Source organism: Juglans regia, chromosome 3 (assembly GCF_001411555.2).
Source record: "Juglans regia cultivar Chandler chromosome 3, Walnut 2.0, whole genome shotgun sequence".
In the NCBI taxonomy this organism is placed as follows: Eukaryota; Viridiplantae; Streptophyta; class Magnoliopsida; order Fagales; family Juglandaceae; genus Juglans; species Juglans regia.
Window position 1 is genome coordinate 6,337,937 of NC_049903.1, and position 18,123 is coordinate 6,356,059.

The 18,123-nt window shown below is 34.7% G+C and overlaps 3 protein-coding genes across 3 annotated transcripts; all 3 read left to right on the plus strand.

Annotated features, from left to right (window-relative positions):
• LOC109004440 (ketol-acid reductoisomerase, chloroplastic-like) lies at window positions 1–4,670 on the plus strand. Its single transcript, XM_018982985.2, has 10 exons — window positions 1–383; window positions 705–797; window positions 1,105–1,170; window positions 1,321–1,461; window positions 2,551–2,778; window positions 2,880–2,997; window positions 3,081–3,220; window positions 3,338–3,505; window positions 3,660–3,815; window positions 3,955–4,670. The coding sequence occupies exons 1-10, from the start codon at window positions 93–95 to the stop codon at window positions 4,321–4,323; spliced, it is 1,770 nt and encodes a 589-aa protein (XP_018838530.1). The 5' UTR covers window positions 1–92; the 3' UTR covers window positions 4,324–4,670.
• A 2,322-nt stretch (window positions 4,671–6,992) lies between these two features.
• On the plus strand, window positions 6,993–7,466 carry LOC109004385. The gene has a single exon (XM_018982917.1). It carries the CDS (start codon window positions 6,993–6,995, stop codon window positions 7,464–7,466), a length of 474 nt encoding a protein of 157 aa, XP_018838462.1.
• Window positions 7,467–13,740: 6,274 nt separating this feature from the next.
• Window positions 13,741–15,562, plus strand: LOC109004390 (heavy metal-associated isoprenylated plant protein 28-like). The gene is made up of 3 exons (XM_018982922.2): window positions 13,741–13,823; window positions 14,440–14,515; window positions 15,098–15,562. The coding sequence occupies exons 1-3, from the start codon at window positions 13,818–13,820 to the stop codon at window positions 15,457–15,459; spliced, it is 444 nt and encodes a 147-aa protein (XP_018838467.1). The 5' UTR covers window positions 13,741–13,817; the 3' UTR covers window positions 15,460–15,562.
• The last annotated feature ends 2,561 nt before the right edge of the window (window positions 15,563–18,123 follow it).

The window sequence follows — 18,123 nt, forward strand, 5'->3', positions numbered from 1 at the left end:
AACTACACAACCAAACCCAAAGGCCAAACTCAACTGTTTGCCCCAACTCTCTCTCTCTCTCTCTCTCTCTCTCTCTCTCACAGTACTCAACAATGGCGGCCACTTCTTTTACACCATCGCTTTCTACACCATCCGTTTCTTCATCATCATCGTCTAAAGTTGAAACTAAAACCTTTGGATTCAATCTGGGGTTTATATCGTCCTCTTCACCCAATCTAAAGTCCCTGATATATCGGGTACCCACCAATAATGCCTCGTCAAGCGGACGCTCGTCGCTCTCGGCTCGAATGGTCTCGGCCCCTTCCCTGACTCCCACGACGTCACTTAACTTCGATACCTCCGTGTTCAGGAAGGAGAAGGTCTCTCTCGCTGGCCACGACGAGGTAGATCTTTTGCAACAACTCAGCCTCTGTTTGGTTAACGTGAAATTTGATTTTGGGAAATAAATGAATACACAATCTCTCTTTAGTTTTGTTTAAACAAACTAAACAGTAAGCCCAGTTATTGATTAGGCTTCAGTTGAGCAGTGGTTTTACGTCTTGCGTCCCATGAGCTGTCATTTAATCGAAAGAAAAGGAAATGGATTTCCTATTCATCACATTTTTATCTTTTTCCCCGTATAACATCTGCAACAAACGGAACATATTTTTGTTAGGTCCTGTATTTTTTTGTTTTTTTGTAATTTTCTTTTTATTTATGTGCAGTACATTGTAAGAGGAGGGCGGGATTTGTTTCATCTGTTGCCTGATGCATTCAAGGGGATTAAACAGATTGGAGTAATTGGCTGGGGTTCCCAGGTTTTATAATCATTACTTTTTACTTTTTATTTGTATGGATTCATTTACTTAAGCATTGAGTGCTTATTTTGTTACTTGTTCTATTTATTCATTTTGATGTAATATGCTTCTCTAGAGTGTGAATTGTCGATATTAAATGCGTTCTGCTCTATCTGGAAATTTTTTGCATGACCAGAAATAATCCCAGCTTTTTGTTTTTTTTTCCTTCAATAATTTGGAACGGTCAAGCAATGGTTCTTATATAGTTATATCCTAATCTTTCTTTTGTTGTCTTCTTCTGCTTATGTGATTCATATTATCTTCAAAGGGACCTGCCCAAGCTCAGAATTTGAGGGACTCTCTTGCAGAGGCAAAATCTGATATTGTGGTGAAGGTGAATTCCTGTTTGTTATTCACTGCATTTTCTACGTTCCTACTGCTTCGTGTTTTGAAGTATTTGCTTTTCATGTTATTCATCGAGGATATACTTCCTTTAATTTTGTTCCTCTCACTTATTTTTCTAAGGGTGCTTATTGTAATGCAGATTGGACTGAGGAAGGGCTCTCGATCATTTGCTGAAGCTCGTGCTGCAGGATTCACTGAGGAGACTGGAAGTCTGGGTGATATTTGGGAAACTGTTGCAGGCAGTGATCTTGTGCTGTTACTGATATCCGATGCAGCACAGGTTGGTAGATTCTACAAAACTCTGCATTTGCAGAGCTGAGTTAAGACTTTTTAATCCACCTTACAACCCCATGAAGAGATGCACCTGAGAGCCGAAAGTCATGATGAGGGGTAGCAACTTAGTTTTAGAAGTTGTAGTAGTAGCCTAAATAAACATGGTGGTAGCAGTGGTGACTCCTAATAGCAGTAATTGATGTGCTTGTTTAGTATGGTAGTTTTCCACATTGCTCCCTGTTTTGATTGCAGACGTTATGCTGTTGACACACGAAATATTTAATCACTATATCAACGACGCATTAGTTTTCTTAGAACTGTTGCCTTGGAAATGCGATTGAAGCTCATATTTGAATTTGCAGTATGGTTTCTTTGGAGTAAATCTATCTAAAATTGTTATCAAACCACCGGGCTTAATCCTGAAAATTCTCTCACTTATTCTTCCAAACGCCTCAAAGATGTTAGAGAATGGTGTTTCAGACTTCTAGCAACCAAGAAATTGAAACCTTAATTAGAAAAAACAACCAGAGGCTCAAGAACTTATGATGCATGAGATCAGAAGCCACTTTGCAATGGAAAACAAGGAGATCTATAATGTTAAGACTCTTTTAACTCTTGAAAAAGATGTCATTAGTCATTTCCCACTGATCAAATACTTCAAATATTATACTTCCCATGTGTTTCTAACTAGGTTAGAGAAGGGCTTCTTGTGAAATCTTACACCTCAAACACATAGAATCCTCTTTAAATAAGTCGGTGACCTTGTGGAGCATTGCCAAGTTACTTTTTCGTTAGATGCAGGCATATTGCTTCTCCTGGCAGACAAACTCCAAACTACCCCAAGTTTACCATGTTATTGAAAAAGAATTCCAAATATTTCAGATAATTTTTTAAGATAACATTCCTGCACCTTAAGGGAAGGTAGTGCATATTGCGCTGCAAAATGCAACTCCTTCCTGTAATATTAAATAATTTGCTAATCAATTGCTACCTGCTGAAGATGCCACCTAGCTTTGTGCCAATGCTTCACTATTGTGATATATCTATGATTATTGGTTCTGTTTGGTGGCTCTGATTTCCCTCCTTTGTGCTGCAGGCAGATAATTATAAGGAAGTCTTCTCCCGCATGAAACCAAACAGCATCCTTGGACTTTCCCATGGTTTTCTTCTTGGACATTTGCAATCCTTGGGCCTTGATTTTCCAAAGAACATTAGTGTAATTGCTGTTTGCCCCAAGGGGATGGGGCCTTCTGTAAGGAGACTCTATGTTCAAGGGAAAGAGATAAATGGCGCTGGAATAAATTCCAGTTTTGCTGTTCACCAGGTCTCTCCATGCACTGCTTTATTGAGCTTTCATGAGTGGTTTAACGATGAGTTTGATTAATTTTTGGCCTACTAAATAGGTGAATGCAAATTTTTGAGCAGGATGTTGATGGTAGAGCTACAGATGTTGCATTGGGTTGGTCGGTCGCCCTTGGTTCTCCTTTTACTTTTGCCACTACACTAGAGCAGGAGTATAGGAGTGACATTTTTGGGGAGAGAGGTGAGTGTGTAGTCTTTTCCAGCTATGCCTCTCATTTGCTTTAAGATTTTTCCAGATGCCATTATTGAATTCCTGGCGTGTAGGTGTTTTGCTTGGTGCTGTTCATGGAGTTGTTGAGTCCTTGTTTAGGAGATACACCGAGAATGGAATGAGTGAAGATCTGGCCTACAAGAATACTGTTGAGTGCATAACAGGCTTAATATCAAAGACCATTTCAACAAAGGTTGGATTTGTTTTTTAATTCCTTTTGTCCGGCCTCTCTCTCGCTCTCATTCTCGTTCTCGTTCTCTCTCGCATTTGTTCTATTGGCCTAATGTATTCTGACTTTGTCTGTTTATAGGGTATGTTGTCTGTGTACAACTCATTGTCAGAAGATGGCAAAAAGGAATTTCACTCTGCATATAGTGCTGCATATTATCCTTGTATGGACATCTTGTATGAGTGTTATGAAGATGTTGCTACTGGGAGTGAGATTCGAAGTGTTGTTTTGGCAGGACGTCGATTTTATGTATGTCTATACCCTAAATTTTGATTTCTGTTTTGTTTTTTTTTTTTTTTTTGTTTTTCCTGATTAAAACAGTTCCTCTTCTGATGACTTTATTATATCTAGTCACTGATTAAACAATTGGTTCTGGGTGGCTACGACTGAAAAACTTTAACAGGAAAAGGAAGGGTTACCAGCATTCCCGATGGGCAAGATAGATCAAACACGGATGTGGAAAGTTGGTGAGCGTGTCCGAGCAACACGACCTGGAGGTGACTTGGGCCCATTGTATCCTTTCACTGCTGGGGTTTTTGTGGCACTGATGATGGCTCAGGTAATTGGTTTGACCTTTATTGTTAAGATCAATCTGTTGATGTTATTTCTGAATGTTAGTGTTTATGATAAAAGCCAGAAAATTTATTTTTATTCACAATGGTCTATTCGCCTTGTGAATTTTGAATTCAATCTTACAGATTGAGGTCTTGAGGAAGAAGGGGCACTCATATTCAGAAATCATTAATGAAAGTGTGATTGAAGCGGTTGATTCTCTGAACCCTTTCATGCATGCTAGGGGAGTCTCATTCATGGTTGATAACTGTTCTACGACAGCACGGTTAGGAGCAAGAAAGTGGGCCCCGCGTTTCGACTACATTCTTACTCAACAGGCTCTGGTGTCAGTGGATGCGAGAGCTCCCATCAACCAGGACCTAATTAGCAACTTCCTGTCTGATCCTGTTCATGGAGCTATTGAAGTCTGTGCGCAATTAAGACCAACTGTTGACATTTCAGTTCCTGCAGATGCTGATTTCGTCCGCCCTGAGCTGCGCCATTCTAGCAATTAGAGTTCAGGAGATATGCTAGAATGAGACGTACGTTTTATGAGGTCCAGCAGTTTTGAGTTAGTTTTTTGGCCTAGCTGGAAGAAACATTTCTCGTTGGGACAATGAAAGTCTGAATCATTGTTCTTATTAAACGGTGCAAGCGTGAGCATGTCCTTTCATTTTGGTCGATTTTCTTTTTATTCTTGTTTATCTGGAATTCTGTTAAACTCATAAGATGTTGGATATTTGTGGTGATCATATTTCTTTTGCAGAACTTAGCAACGTTGATATCAGTACTCCTTAAAGGGGGGGAAAAAAAACATGTACTCAGATCAAAATCTCTCTCCTAGTCATAAAGGAATTTTAGCAGAAATGTTCCTCTAAAAAATGCTCGAAAAACTAATTTTTACATCCTTGTTTGTTTTGGAAAAACATCTCATCTCATCTCATCTAATCATTACAACTTTTTCAACTTCTAATACAAAATAAAATAAACAATTCAACTTTTTCAAATCTCAAAATAAAAATAATATTAAAAAATATATTCTAATAATATTTTTTTTAACTTTTTAACTTTAATCTCATCTATAAAAACAAACGAGGTCTAAAAGTACTTGCAAGGCGACATTTTGGACGAGCGTATAGAATTTTACGAGTCTTTCAGTAGGACTTTGCGGTAATGATCCTAGTAAGTAAATGAGCTAAAGAAAAGGCAGGAAACGACTAGAAAAAATATAGAAGATGAAAAAAGAAAAAAAAAATTTTATCAGCTACTATTCACTATTATACACCTCACACACTCTATAAAAAATACCCTCACATCCTATGAAAAAATTATAGGTGTGGAGTGTAAAAGTAAATAGTGATTGATGTATAGTAAATCTCATAAATAGTTGCGCAACGAGTTCATTCCGTATGAATGCCAATACATAAAAATATCTTATATGGTCTAGTTAGTGGAGAATTGGTGTCCAAGGTCATATATATCAAAGCAATTCAAGGAACCAAAAAATGTATTGAAGTGATTCTCAAATCCCAAATAAAACTAGAAGGGGCCAAACTTTTCCAAAAATCCATTCCACAAGATAAGATGAGCAGTTATCAAGGACAATAATGGGGTGGAAAAGCTCAAACCATTGGGTTAGATCCAATCTGATAGGTGGATATAATTAAGTTTCTTTGTGGAGGTACTAAACATGTTGTGGAAGTGGATCTGGACACTTAATAATGAACATCTAGTTATTCAAATATTACTTGCAAAGGTGACTAAAAGTTAACCATGACAATTAGATTAAAAAAAATAAAATCACTATAATATATAAATAAAAAATAAAATTACTATAATATTTATCAATATTATATATAAATAAAAAATAAAATCACTATAATATATAAATAAAAAATAACATTATTATTAATATTTATCACTATTATATATATGAAAATAAAATCATTATAATATTTATTACTATTATATATAAATTAAAAATAAAATTATTATAATATTTATCATTATTATATATAAAAATAAAATAAAATCACTATAACATTTATTAATATTAAAAAATCACTATAATATTTATGGGACTCACATCCTTTTCAACTACCTATCTAAAAGTCAATAACTCAGCGTATTTCACACATTCAAACAATTCAAAATATTCTTAATGGGATCTACAAACTCACTCTAATTTTTACTCATAACTATTTACAAACATTCTTAATATTTTTCAAGTATTTTCACTATCCAAACGTAGCCTGAACTAGAAGGTCTGAAGCTCGACTTTTTGAAGAAGCTGCCACTCCACTTCCACGTTTTGCATTGAATTGTAAACTAAAAACTATCAAGACGTCAACAATTTGTACCGTCAAATGTTTCGATGACCTATCTATCGCATTCAAACCTTTCCCAATTAATGAAAGGGCTTTAATTTATGCCATAGAATTTTAAATATTCCGTCAGAAATATCCCACTTACAGATTCTAATTAAATGAGAATTTATGCACCAAATGGGGTGCGTGAGGAAATTTCCCAGGAAAAAAAATGGAACTCAGCCCCTTTTATGGCAATTAATTAGTGTAATGAAAATGAAAAAAGTCATACCCTTTATGGCAATTAATTAGATGCATATATGCTACAAGTCTCGAGAGATCAGGAAAATGTTAGATATTTTACCTTCATGATCATGTCACTTAATTATATTTTCATTTTAAGAAAATAATAATTTATTAAACGGTTGATATGTATGCAGATATCATCTTGCGATATATTCTTTCGGATAAATCTTAAAAAAAAAAAAAACATGCTTGGAATTCAAGAATTGAAATTTGTGTTGGCCATTGCCGACATATGGATACTTCCCACGAATCCACGACAATTAACATAAAGACAATGTATAGGAAGTTTCAGGTTTTATATCATTCATATATGCTTAATTAGAAGTTCTTATTCCTTGACGAGGTCATGTACTTCCTGAATTTCCACGTAAAATAATAATGGTATACTACTCCCACAATCTATCTCTCTTTCGAAGAAAACCACTTTTGAGTGCTCAGCCATATAAATTCTCTCTTCGACATCAGTACGATAGCACATTTTTTTCACAAAGCAGCTCATATATACGTACGCACAACACCTTTTACCCATTTTTTTTATATTGGTTGAGGGTATCATGAGATTTGTCGAGATAATGACACCTCTAGTACTTGATCTGTGTTTGGCTGCCATTCTATTCCTGAACTTGTGGCCATCAAACCGTCAACAAGACAAGCTTCATGGATTCTCATCTAGCCCGCTTCTCCGGTTTTCAGTTTTTAACATGATAATCATAGTCATCCTTGTTGGAAACTACAGACCTTCACAAGAAGTTGATGGGGCTTGGCCTCCCTTCCTTCCTTTGAATGAAGGCCTAGGAGAGGAAGATATGAAATACAAGACTTGGGACCGCATTGAGGAGGAGGACGACAACAACGATGAAGAATGTTTTGGTGGTTCGGATGGTTATGTTGAAGATGATGACGACGATGATACTAGTGATGACGATATATTTTGGCAAGAAGAAGAAGAAGATGACGATTGTTTGAATAGAAGAATCGAAAGCTTTATTGCCAAGGTCAATGAACAATGGAGGAAAGAGAGATTAAGGGACTTATGTACGTATTAACCAGCTCAATCGATTTGATTTAACTAAATGGCTATGAAGCATAAATATAATACATCAAGTCATTGTATGTAAATGTGTTCCAACGTCATAACATATTTTTATTTCTAGATTCCTCCCAACTTCTTATTGTCGGGGATATTATTCCTTAGTTTGTTTATTTTTCTCATTTCCAGATGCATCCACTTTTAGGGACAAAAACAATGCATTATAAATTCTAGCAATAGATATGATGTAACTTTCTTTATTAGTTATAATTTGTTGAGTATATATATTATTATCTCAGCAAAGTTTGTTAAAAAATAAATCTAATGCAAGTCATTCTGGACCGAACCGGAATAGTACCCGGGTTGAAGCACTTCAACATGGTTCTCAACCCAGGCGGTGCTTGTAACACCTGATCTATGTATATGAAGGACAATGTTGTTAATGTCAAAAATTGTACAACAGATCGGAAATAAAGAAAGAGTCATCGCCGACCCACGTTAGTGATTTGGGTTTCAATACGGTGCTCTTCACTTTCATCCATGAAATAAATAACAAATAGCAAATAAAAGTAAATAAAATGATACACAAGAATTTACGTGGTTCGGTATAAAAGCCTACATACATAGGTTGTTGGAAGCAAAATCCACTATATCAAGCAATGATTTTACAATGTCTTGTAGCCTCACATATCGCTCAATACAATGAGAGAATTTAGTCTCAGGAAAGTCTCTCTAGAGAATTGGTGGAGAGTGCATAGAGTGAGTCTGTCAGATTTTGTGGAGGAGCTGCTCCTTATATAGACGTTATTTCCTTGGAGTGATAAAATCTAACTTTACTTGTGATACATTTTCCTTTTAGGAGTATGAGCCAACTTATTTGTCTTATCTCTTTAGGCCCAAGCTACCCCTAGACCACAACTTATGATTTTTTGTGCTTTCCTCCCCTCGGGCTCGGGCATTTAAAGAGCTTGGGCAGTACACCTGGCCACATCTTGCCAAGCCGAAACCCAACAAGGGATCATGCTCTGGTCATAAAATGGCTATGGGACTTGGAAAAGAGTAGTAGATCTTGTTCTTTTGGCTGTCAGTGAAGTACTGATTTGGATGGTTAATCCCAGCATCACATGAAGTATATCAGTTGGCATGCACCTTGATGTATATCTTCAAACGTCAAGGTGCATGCCGACTGATAATGTCTACTTCGCACTTCATCCATTACATCTTCAACTATTTTGTTATAATTTAATCTCATTTTAGCGAGGGCAACTCTTAGATTCTCTTCACTGAAATGTCAACCAATAGTAATATTACTTGTATAAATTGAACACTAATTTTCAACACTAATTTTCAAAACACTAACATGTACTAGAACACAATCATTTCAAAATAGCATATAAAGTGATAAAACTCGTTACATTGCAAATTAATAGAACTCAAAATCATTCAAGCAAAGTCTAGCATCACCACAGTATGCACAAGATCAACAAAATGGTAAAATAGCTTTTTAATGCCATTCTTCCAAAGCTAAAAAATTCAGCCAATAACATAATTTGCATACATTTGTTACAAAAGTTCGAATCTAAATAAGTTACCAGTAAGACCAGCACAAAGAAGCTATTAACAAACAAGACATCTATTTGAATCCAAATAAACTTACTAAGAGAAAATATCTTAGGAACACAAGTAGGAAAATATCTTAAGTAGAAGTATCAAAATAAAAAAAATAAAAAATAAAACTATTTTTTTAAGTGGTCTTTAAATAAATAATAACAATACTAATAATAGAAGTAGTATTTAAATAGCAAGATTATCTTCCATTAGAGTGACAAGAACACAACTAGCTAAGCATGGCAGCTACTTCAAGTAATAAACGAGCAAAAAGAATCAAACAATGGAATATCCACAGTTTGTGTAGTTTCAAAGCCATTCTTGATCATTTCCTAAAAGCATTTTGGTCCAGTAAAACATAGACCACTTCCAGTCCAATTGATCTTCTACCGAGTGCTTCAATTGATCTAAATGAAATGGTGAGGCAATGAAATGGAATATCAGGTTTACCGAGTGCTTCAATTGATCTTCTAAAGTAGAAACGCTTCAAAATAAAATGGAGGAGGATATGTGATATAATAAATACAGTTTATAACTGGAACAAAAATCACCTTTCCATTAAGGCCAGTTGACTTAAATATAGTGTCATTTCCTGCATAAAGAAGCCCCTGAAAACAAAAAGGTATACACAGTGTTAACTCTTTTTTTCTGCACAGAAAATAATTTCCCAAATGAACATTTAGGCATTTCATATGGGAAGCAAAAATAAAATTAAAATAATCTAAAGAAACTATTATAAGGAAATATATTCATCTAGATATTGCTTGAGGCTCTCAATCCCGAATAATGTGGCTAGGTATTTGTAGATAAAGGCATAGTAATTAGTAGGGTCCTTCCGATAAAAAAATCAAACTTTTTTTTTTTTTTCACTCTTCATCCTTTGACAACAAACTTATAACATAATAGATTATGGCCCGGTTTGCATGGATGCTCAGATGAGATACAAACTATCTTATTTGAGTTGTACTTCATCTTTCATCTGCCTATCCAAACGGCAGAATACAAAATTTTATCTCATCTATAATTTTTCAACCATCGCTACAGTAACTCTAAATGTAACGATACAATACCGCTATAGTTCATCTACTATAAAGTTTCATTTGCCTCTACAGTACTGCTACAGTACCACTACAATAATGCTAACTATCACAATTTTAATATATATAATTATCTATTAGGATTATTTTATTTTATTTTAATATATAATTTGAAAAATATATTTCAAAATTTATAAAATATAGTATAATAAATAGCTCATAATTAGAATAATTTCGTTTAACAAAGAAATGTGTTTATATTTAGAAATATTGAAATAATCACGGCCAACTACAAAAAATATATTTTGGAAAAGAAAATTATTTATGAGTTTTTAAATTAATAGTAGATATTACTTATTTTTAATATATTCATAATATTTTCCACTCAGTAATTAAAAATACTTTTTAATAATTGGTGGGACCCACCACTTTATTAAATCTCCAAAAAAGTTAAAACCATTTAATCTCATCTCACTTTCCAAACACATACTTTTTTACAAATCATTTCATCTCATCTAATCTGAACTGCATAACGTCCAAACGAAGCCTAATAATCAAAAACACCCACAACTAATAAACCAAAAATCATAACAAAAACACAAAATCAAAATAGGGACAGAACTAGATATTGAGAAAGAAAAAAATAGAAAACTCACAGCTTCACCCTTCATGACCGAGGAACACAACAAAATAACATAGAAGAAATTCCTAAAATCCCAAATCTAACAACCATCATACAAACACTAATCCTAGCACCTCATAAAATCAAACCACCAAATCAAATAAAACAAAATAGGTGCAAAAATGGTGTACATGGAGGCATTGTTGCATTGTTCCTTACCTTCAATTAGTGTTCACCAAACTTTTATAGAGAAATATTCCATGATCCAACTCATGGTGAGAGTGAGCGAGAGACACCGAGCTTTAAAAAGAACAAGAATAGCTAAGATAATGGAGAGAGAGAGAGAGAGAGAGAGAGAGAGAGAGAGAGAGTCACAAAGAGAGAAGATAGAGACAAAGAAAGAAGAGACTCACTGGATAAGAAAGGTGGTGGTGGTGCATTAGTGGGCAGATGGCGTGGGGAGGGGTGGGAGGAAACTCATAGGAGAGGAGGCGTGAGACAAACTCTAATATTTCAAAATAAGGTATCGGCTGGGGAAGAAGAAATAAAGAGGGAACGAAAAATACATCGTTTTAGGGTATTTTACTTTTGACTTTTTGCAGCGATTTAATGTCGTAACAAAAGACTAAAGACATGCCGTAATTAAACTTTTTTGTTTTTGGAATTTTGCGACAATTTAATGTTGTTGCAAAAAATAGAACGTGTCGAAAAGCATATGTTTTCGTTTATGTACTTTTGTGGCAATATAATTTCGTCTCAAAAGACTAAAAAAGCACTGAAATATTATTTTCTCGTCACAATTATTTGCAACGAAATATATTCGCTGCAAAAAGATTGTTTAGTGACTTAGTCTTCTCGCTAAAAATGAAAGGATGCAAACATAAAAAAAAATTATGTCAAAAATTATATTGCCGCAAAATAATTGGTCGCAAAAAATTATATGTTGTAGTGCTTGGAGTTGTAGTGCTTGGAGCATGCATGAGAGGGGAAAGAACAAAATTAATGTAATTCCCTTTTTAACAAAATAACGGAAAGCCTATTAACAATAAGTGAAGCTAGGCACACGTACATGGATCGACACACATCCATTACATATGGCTAGCTTGCTGCAATTAGGCAAACAAAATGTTTTGTTGTTCATTGTTCATCTAGTAGTAATGTATTCTTTTTCTTCTTTTCGTTAACGTACATACGTCCACTTTTTCTCTTTAAAACTACATGAAACTGTAGCTGCAATATTCGTTTATTTTGACAGATGAGAGAAGATGTTCAGTTGAGATAAAAATTAAAAATTGAATAAAATAGTGTTAAAATATATTTTTTTAATATTATATTTATTTTAGAATTTGAAAAAATTAAATTATTTATTTTATTTTATATAAAAATTAAAAAAATTATAATGATAAAATGAGATAAGATGAAAATGATTATAAAAACAAACGAAACTAATTTCAAACAACGTATAATAAGGGCTGCAGTGATATTGATATTGGAAGCAATGGAACCTTCCCAATAGGGTGTCTTTGGACACTAGATGAGTTGAGATGATTAATATCTTATCTTATTTCAAAATTTTTCATAATTTTATTTTCAAATATCATTTAAATATAAAATAAATTTCAATTTTAAATATTTAATTTTTTTATCTAATCGTTACAATTTTTTTAAATTCAAAATATAAAAAATAATATAACTTTTCAAATTTTCAAATAAAAATAATATTTAAATAATTTATTAACTTTATAATATTTTTATTTAAATTTTTATATTTTCTTTTTTAAAATTTAATAAATATCCTAACACAAATCACTTTATTATTATTCACACGTTATTTTTTCAATCCATAAATATTTTGACATATTCTAAACGAATCCTAAATGTCACTTCTTCTATACATGTACGGCACGTACGATGCGTACGTCCTAATCAATATCTTTGTTTGCCAGACATGAATACCTTTCGATGCTTGAACTGTAAGTTTGAATTTCTTGACCTTGACAACCACAACCACAGCCACACATTCTGTCATTACGCGTTTAATGTCTATTCGTCCACCTTCGCCTCTAAGCTCCCCATTGGCAACTTCCGTGAAAATTCTCGTACGTGCATGCTTCTTTTGTACTCATCCGGCATGACAATGATTAATATTAATATATAATATAACGGGAAGTTTTAAGTAAGAAGTCCATGCATCGAATATCTTGTCCTCTAAGTTTCTCGTCAGTCGATTATTCGTTAAAAATAAAATACATACTTATAACGAGTTATTTGTAATGAAATTAATTATTTATAATGAGAATAATTCATTTTGGCATGATCTAATGATTTATATAGAAAATAATTAATAATAAATAAACAATTTTTTTTTATAATATTTTATGCATGTTTAAGAAAGTCTATCGTGGAAGAGTAATATTAGAAAAAAGTTATTATAACAGTGCATATTTTACATTTACTGTGTGGCTGCTTTTAGTTGATTATTCTCAACACTCTAGATGATGCCATATCATATGTGTAAAATGAATGTTCCTAATAATAAATTCTATCTATATTTATTCATTTTGGAAATATGTACAAGTTTGTTTTTTTTTGTTTAATTTATGACTTGGTATATTGTAAGTAATATTAGGTAAGTACTACTCTTATATATGTAGATTACTCGGCAGCTTCTTATGCCATTAAATTTGACCACCCCAACGGATCGGAGTATTCGATTATACAAGGTACTCTTACTTGTAGAGGTAGCTTTCGAGCTGGCCGGCCTCATTTCTATCTTATAAGCACCTGCTACGCACTTTCCAAAGAGTCTCCCCGCAAGTTTTGTCGCCTAGAAGCTGCAAATCGGAATTAATTAATTAGGACAAAAAATGATCTTGTGGGCGCTACGCGTTCGATCCTCATATAAGATAGATATTCTTTTTTTATATCCCCTTCACATGACATGACATGCACAAGCTAGTTAGGATTAAGGAAAGACGAACGCTCCTCAAATCCCTCAGCTGTCTATATATATGACCGTTTGCATGGTTTCTCTCCATCGTCACTCACATTATATAGTTCCGTAAACAAATTAAGCCTTAAAGATTTCTCGACTCCCAACATGTCGGTACGAAATCTCTCTTTATAAAGTAATCTCATCTTTTCGATTCGATCTGTTTGTCTAGCATGCATGCATGCATGCGCCCGGTTTTTCTGATCTCTCTGTATGTGTCATGAAGATCAGTTTTATATCTCCTTACTATAGCCCCATCATGATCCATAATACGAAGTTTTCTTTCATGCACGAAAACCTCCCATTTCATCGTATTCGTTAGATTATGTGCAACACAAAGATTTTGACCTTTTTAAATCTTCTTAACACTAGTAGATGATCATATCATCAGTAGTATAGGAGGTGCAGCAACTCAGGGATCATCCAATTCCTTGTATCGAGTAAAACTAGTTTTGTACATATATATATATATATAGGATATAATTGTTTGTGCCCAAAGAAGCCTTTTATCGAATAAAACTAGTTTAATTTGCACACAACTCAAGCAGTTGATGAGATGCCGGCCATGAGGTATTGGCATGGCTGTTGTAGAAAATCCGTTTCTTTTTTTCTTTTTCTGAAAACAAAAACTGTATATGCAAGCCTTCACAATGGTGCGGCTCGTTCATGTGATGGTTGGCTTTATGCATATACGAGGTCCCATTTCTAAAGTTGGTTCTGTTCTTTTCAGATAGTGGAGATGATAGTTCACATGGACTGTACCGGTTGCGAAAGAAAGATAAAGAAAGCTCTCCGGAAACTTGATGGTACGTACGAAGTTTTATATATATATATATCATATATATCATATATCCGAATCTTGTTTTTATTTTATTACTCGAATTTGGTTAGAAACAAGATCGTAAAAATCGAAATCGACGTACGCATTCTCAATCCATTAGGCAACAAGCTGTCATGACATGATGATGGCAGCTTGTCTCCCATGCGACCCCCACACGCATGATATATGCATATATACGTGATACATATATCTGTAAGTACGTCTCTGCATCTGACGTAGTCACATCGAAAGGAATTGGTCGCAATTTTCGTGAAAGATGCGTTAATTCCTCGTCTAATCATTGCATTGTTTTCTGACTTGGACCACGGCTAGTTAGCTGTATCAAGATCTATGAAAAAAGAAACTAGAAAGCGTACATTAATGACTTTTTCCTTAATGAGGAAGGCTTAATATAATATAATATATATATATATATATATATATATATAATGATAACGTATGATCAGGAAATGCACGAGTATATATCATCATGTGTATTACATATGTTTTTGGTTAGAAATTTACAATATTTTTCTTTAATAAATCATGTGTGTGTATGATATTTCAGGAGTTAATGAAGTTGATATAGACATGGTCACGCAAAAGGTGACTGTCATGGGATGGATAGACCAGGACAAAGTTTTGAAGACAGTGAGGAAGACAGGACGGAGAGCCGATCTATGGCCATATCCTCACGACCCAGACTACTACAACATTATCAGCCATTACTACCATCAGAATCGGCCACTGGTCTACAATACATCTCACTCCAGTACCTCTTATTCCTACGATGATTATATGCACGGCTACGACAACCGAGGTTACGTTTCTTATCAGCAGCCGTCATACCCGACCACCTACGATAAGGATTGGCCGCAAGCCACCACCATGTTCAATGATGATAATCCCCACGCTTGTTCTATAATGTAACGTGATAACATATTAAGATATTCTTTGTCGTATTTTTGTACCATCTTCCTCCTTGTTTTTGTATATTAATTTTTTAAGAAAAGGAAGAGTACTAAAGTATCAATGTTGATCCATCCTTCATGGAACTATATATAATCTACTTCAAGTAAATATAATAATGTAAATCAAAGTGTATTTAGAGACTAGTATTTTAATCTTGTGGGGGGGTCTCTCAGCGATCCCTCCTTGCATCTACACTTTTGTTTAGCTGCTAGATAGCTGGGTTGCGCATGCATGAGATATAGATGCATGCGAACGTTTAACCCCCATTTAATTTGATTCGGTTTAATTCAATTAAACAAAAACTTAGGAAAGAGCTGATTAAACTGAATAATATTTTTCTCTTAAAAATCTCTACCGATAAAAAGATTATAAAATAGGATAGGATAATACTATATAACTATTTGAAAGTATATAAAATCATGTCAGTACATATGAAAATCATGTAGATAATTAGCATATTAGACGCACAAATTTTAGTATAAGTTAAATTAGATAGCACAATTATGGAATGTTGCAACCGGCCTATTTTAATTTAGACCCAAGCCCAGGAAGAAGCAAAAACGGCATTGTTTGGTAAAATACTACTAATCCCTCTCTTTCCTTCCCACCACGACGGTTTCCTCCAAGCTCCCCCCTTCCTTCCTTCTCTCCTCCCCGTTATCACCTCCCCCATGTCTTTTCAGTTAATCCCCCACCCCCACCGATCTCCCTTTCTATATCTTTCGCTCCGGCCTCTCTTTCTTGTTCTCTCTCTCTCTCTCTTTCACTCTCTTTCTGACTTCTGCTCTGCACCTAAACCCTAACCAGCCCCATGCACCTTCAGGCCACAGCACCCAAAGCTATCGGGCAGCACACGTCGAAAGCCACATAGCACGTTGCAGTCTCCATCATGAAGCACCCCATCGTGGCTTCTTCCCTTCTGTCGCTGCCCAGAGGCACCTCGTTCCGCCTCTGCTCCAAACCAGATGCTCCTCCCACATTCGCCAACCCAACGCCGAAGCCATGCACTACCCAGCAAGGCACCATACCTCCTCCACAGACGAGCAAACCATGGAAGCCACCCCGCAAGGCACTGCCTCACGCCGGAACCACCATGAAAACAACCCAGACACACAGCCCAACTCATGCACAAACCCATGTTTTAGACAACCCAAAACAGAGCAACAAGCATGCACCACGGACAACCACCCCTCCTCCACACCGTGAGTTACACCCTCCACGACAGGACCTCCACACATGCACCAAAAGCGATCCCAGGTTCCTCACTGTATATACACCACCGAGCTCCCCTTCGTTGGCCTCTAGCCCTCCCCGTGACCCCTTCATCCCACGACGCAAGCCCCACCAGCCGCTACACCCAACTCTACGAACCACCACTCACGGAGCTTCCTCGCTAGAAGAACACGGTTGGTGCTCCTCCCATAGCCACGACCATTGCCATTGCCCCTCGGTTGTTCCCATGGTAAAACTCTCTCTCTCAGGTCTGTTTTTCTCAAATGGGAAGAGATTTATCCCTCTCATAATCCTGGCATCTACAAGGGTAAATCTAATTATCAAAACAGTTTTGCTAGTTAAACGGGATGTGCAAGCGGGAGTTTTCTAGGCTGGGATTAGTTTTAAAATGGGCTTGTTTTTAAATTGGGTTGGGTTTGAGCTTATTATAATTCAGTTTAAATTCGATTTGTTCTATTTTACAGAAACTGTATTAGCGATTTTAAACGGGTTTTATTTTATTGTATTAAGAAACTTATAATGTATTATTTTAATTTGGGTTGTATTTAGTACTTTTAAATCCAGCATAATTTTACTCAGATAAATATATTAGCCCATAAACTTGATTTCACATAAAATATTTAAAGGCTTTAATTATATTATTTAGTATTAATTTTACACTTAGATTTTGGTAATAAATTGTAAGTGTTTAATCTTTTATTTTAAACACTTTAAACATATTATATGAAATAAATCTTTGATGGTTTTAAATTGGATATGATTAGTAGTTTACAATGATTTTTAATTTAAGTATTGTTAAGGATATTTTATGAACAACTATTGTTTAAGAAATTTACGATTTCCTACTACATTATATGTTAGTACTAGTAGTATTGAATTATGATTTCAATACAAGTTTATGAAAATATGAGTTTTAAATATGATTAAGTTAAGTTTCGAAATGAATTTAAGTTGTCTTGCCATATTTGATAAAATTATATTATGATTAGTTAAAAATATATTTAATGATGATAGTATTTATTAGATTTTTATAACTAATCAATTATTAAAGCTATTTTCGTAGCATGAATTTAAGTAAACGAAGAATTTTAGCAAGTCTTTAGAAATTCAGTAACATTTAGTATTCCGTATAGGTGATGATTGATATTCATTCGACACGGTTGTGGAAAGATTAAAAAAAGTTAATAAGTTCAGGTAAACGGGATTCATATGCTAGATTTTACATAAAATTATTATTAAAGACTCCATTGATCTAAAAGCTCTAAGACTGTTGGATACTAATTTAGTTAAATCTTTAACTCTCAAGATCATAAGATTCTACCACGCTTCCGAATCCAATGCCCACGATGGCCAACTCTATCGACACTAACCAGATATTTATTTCCTTTT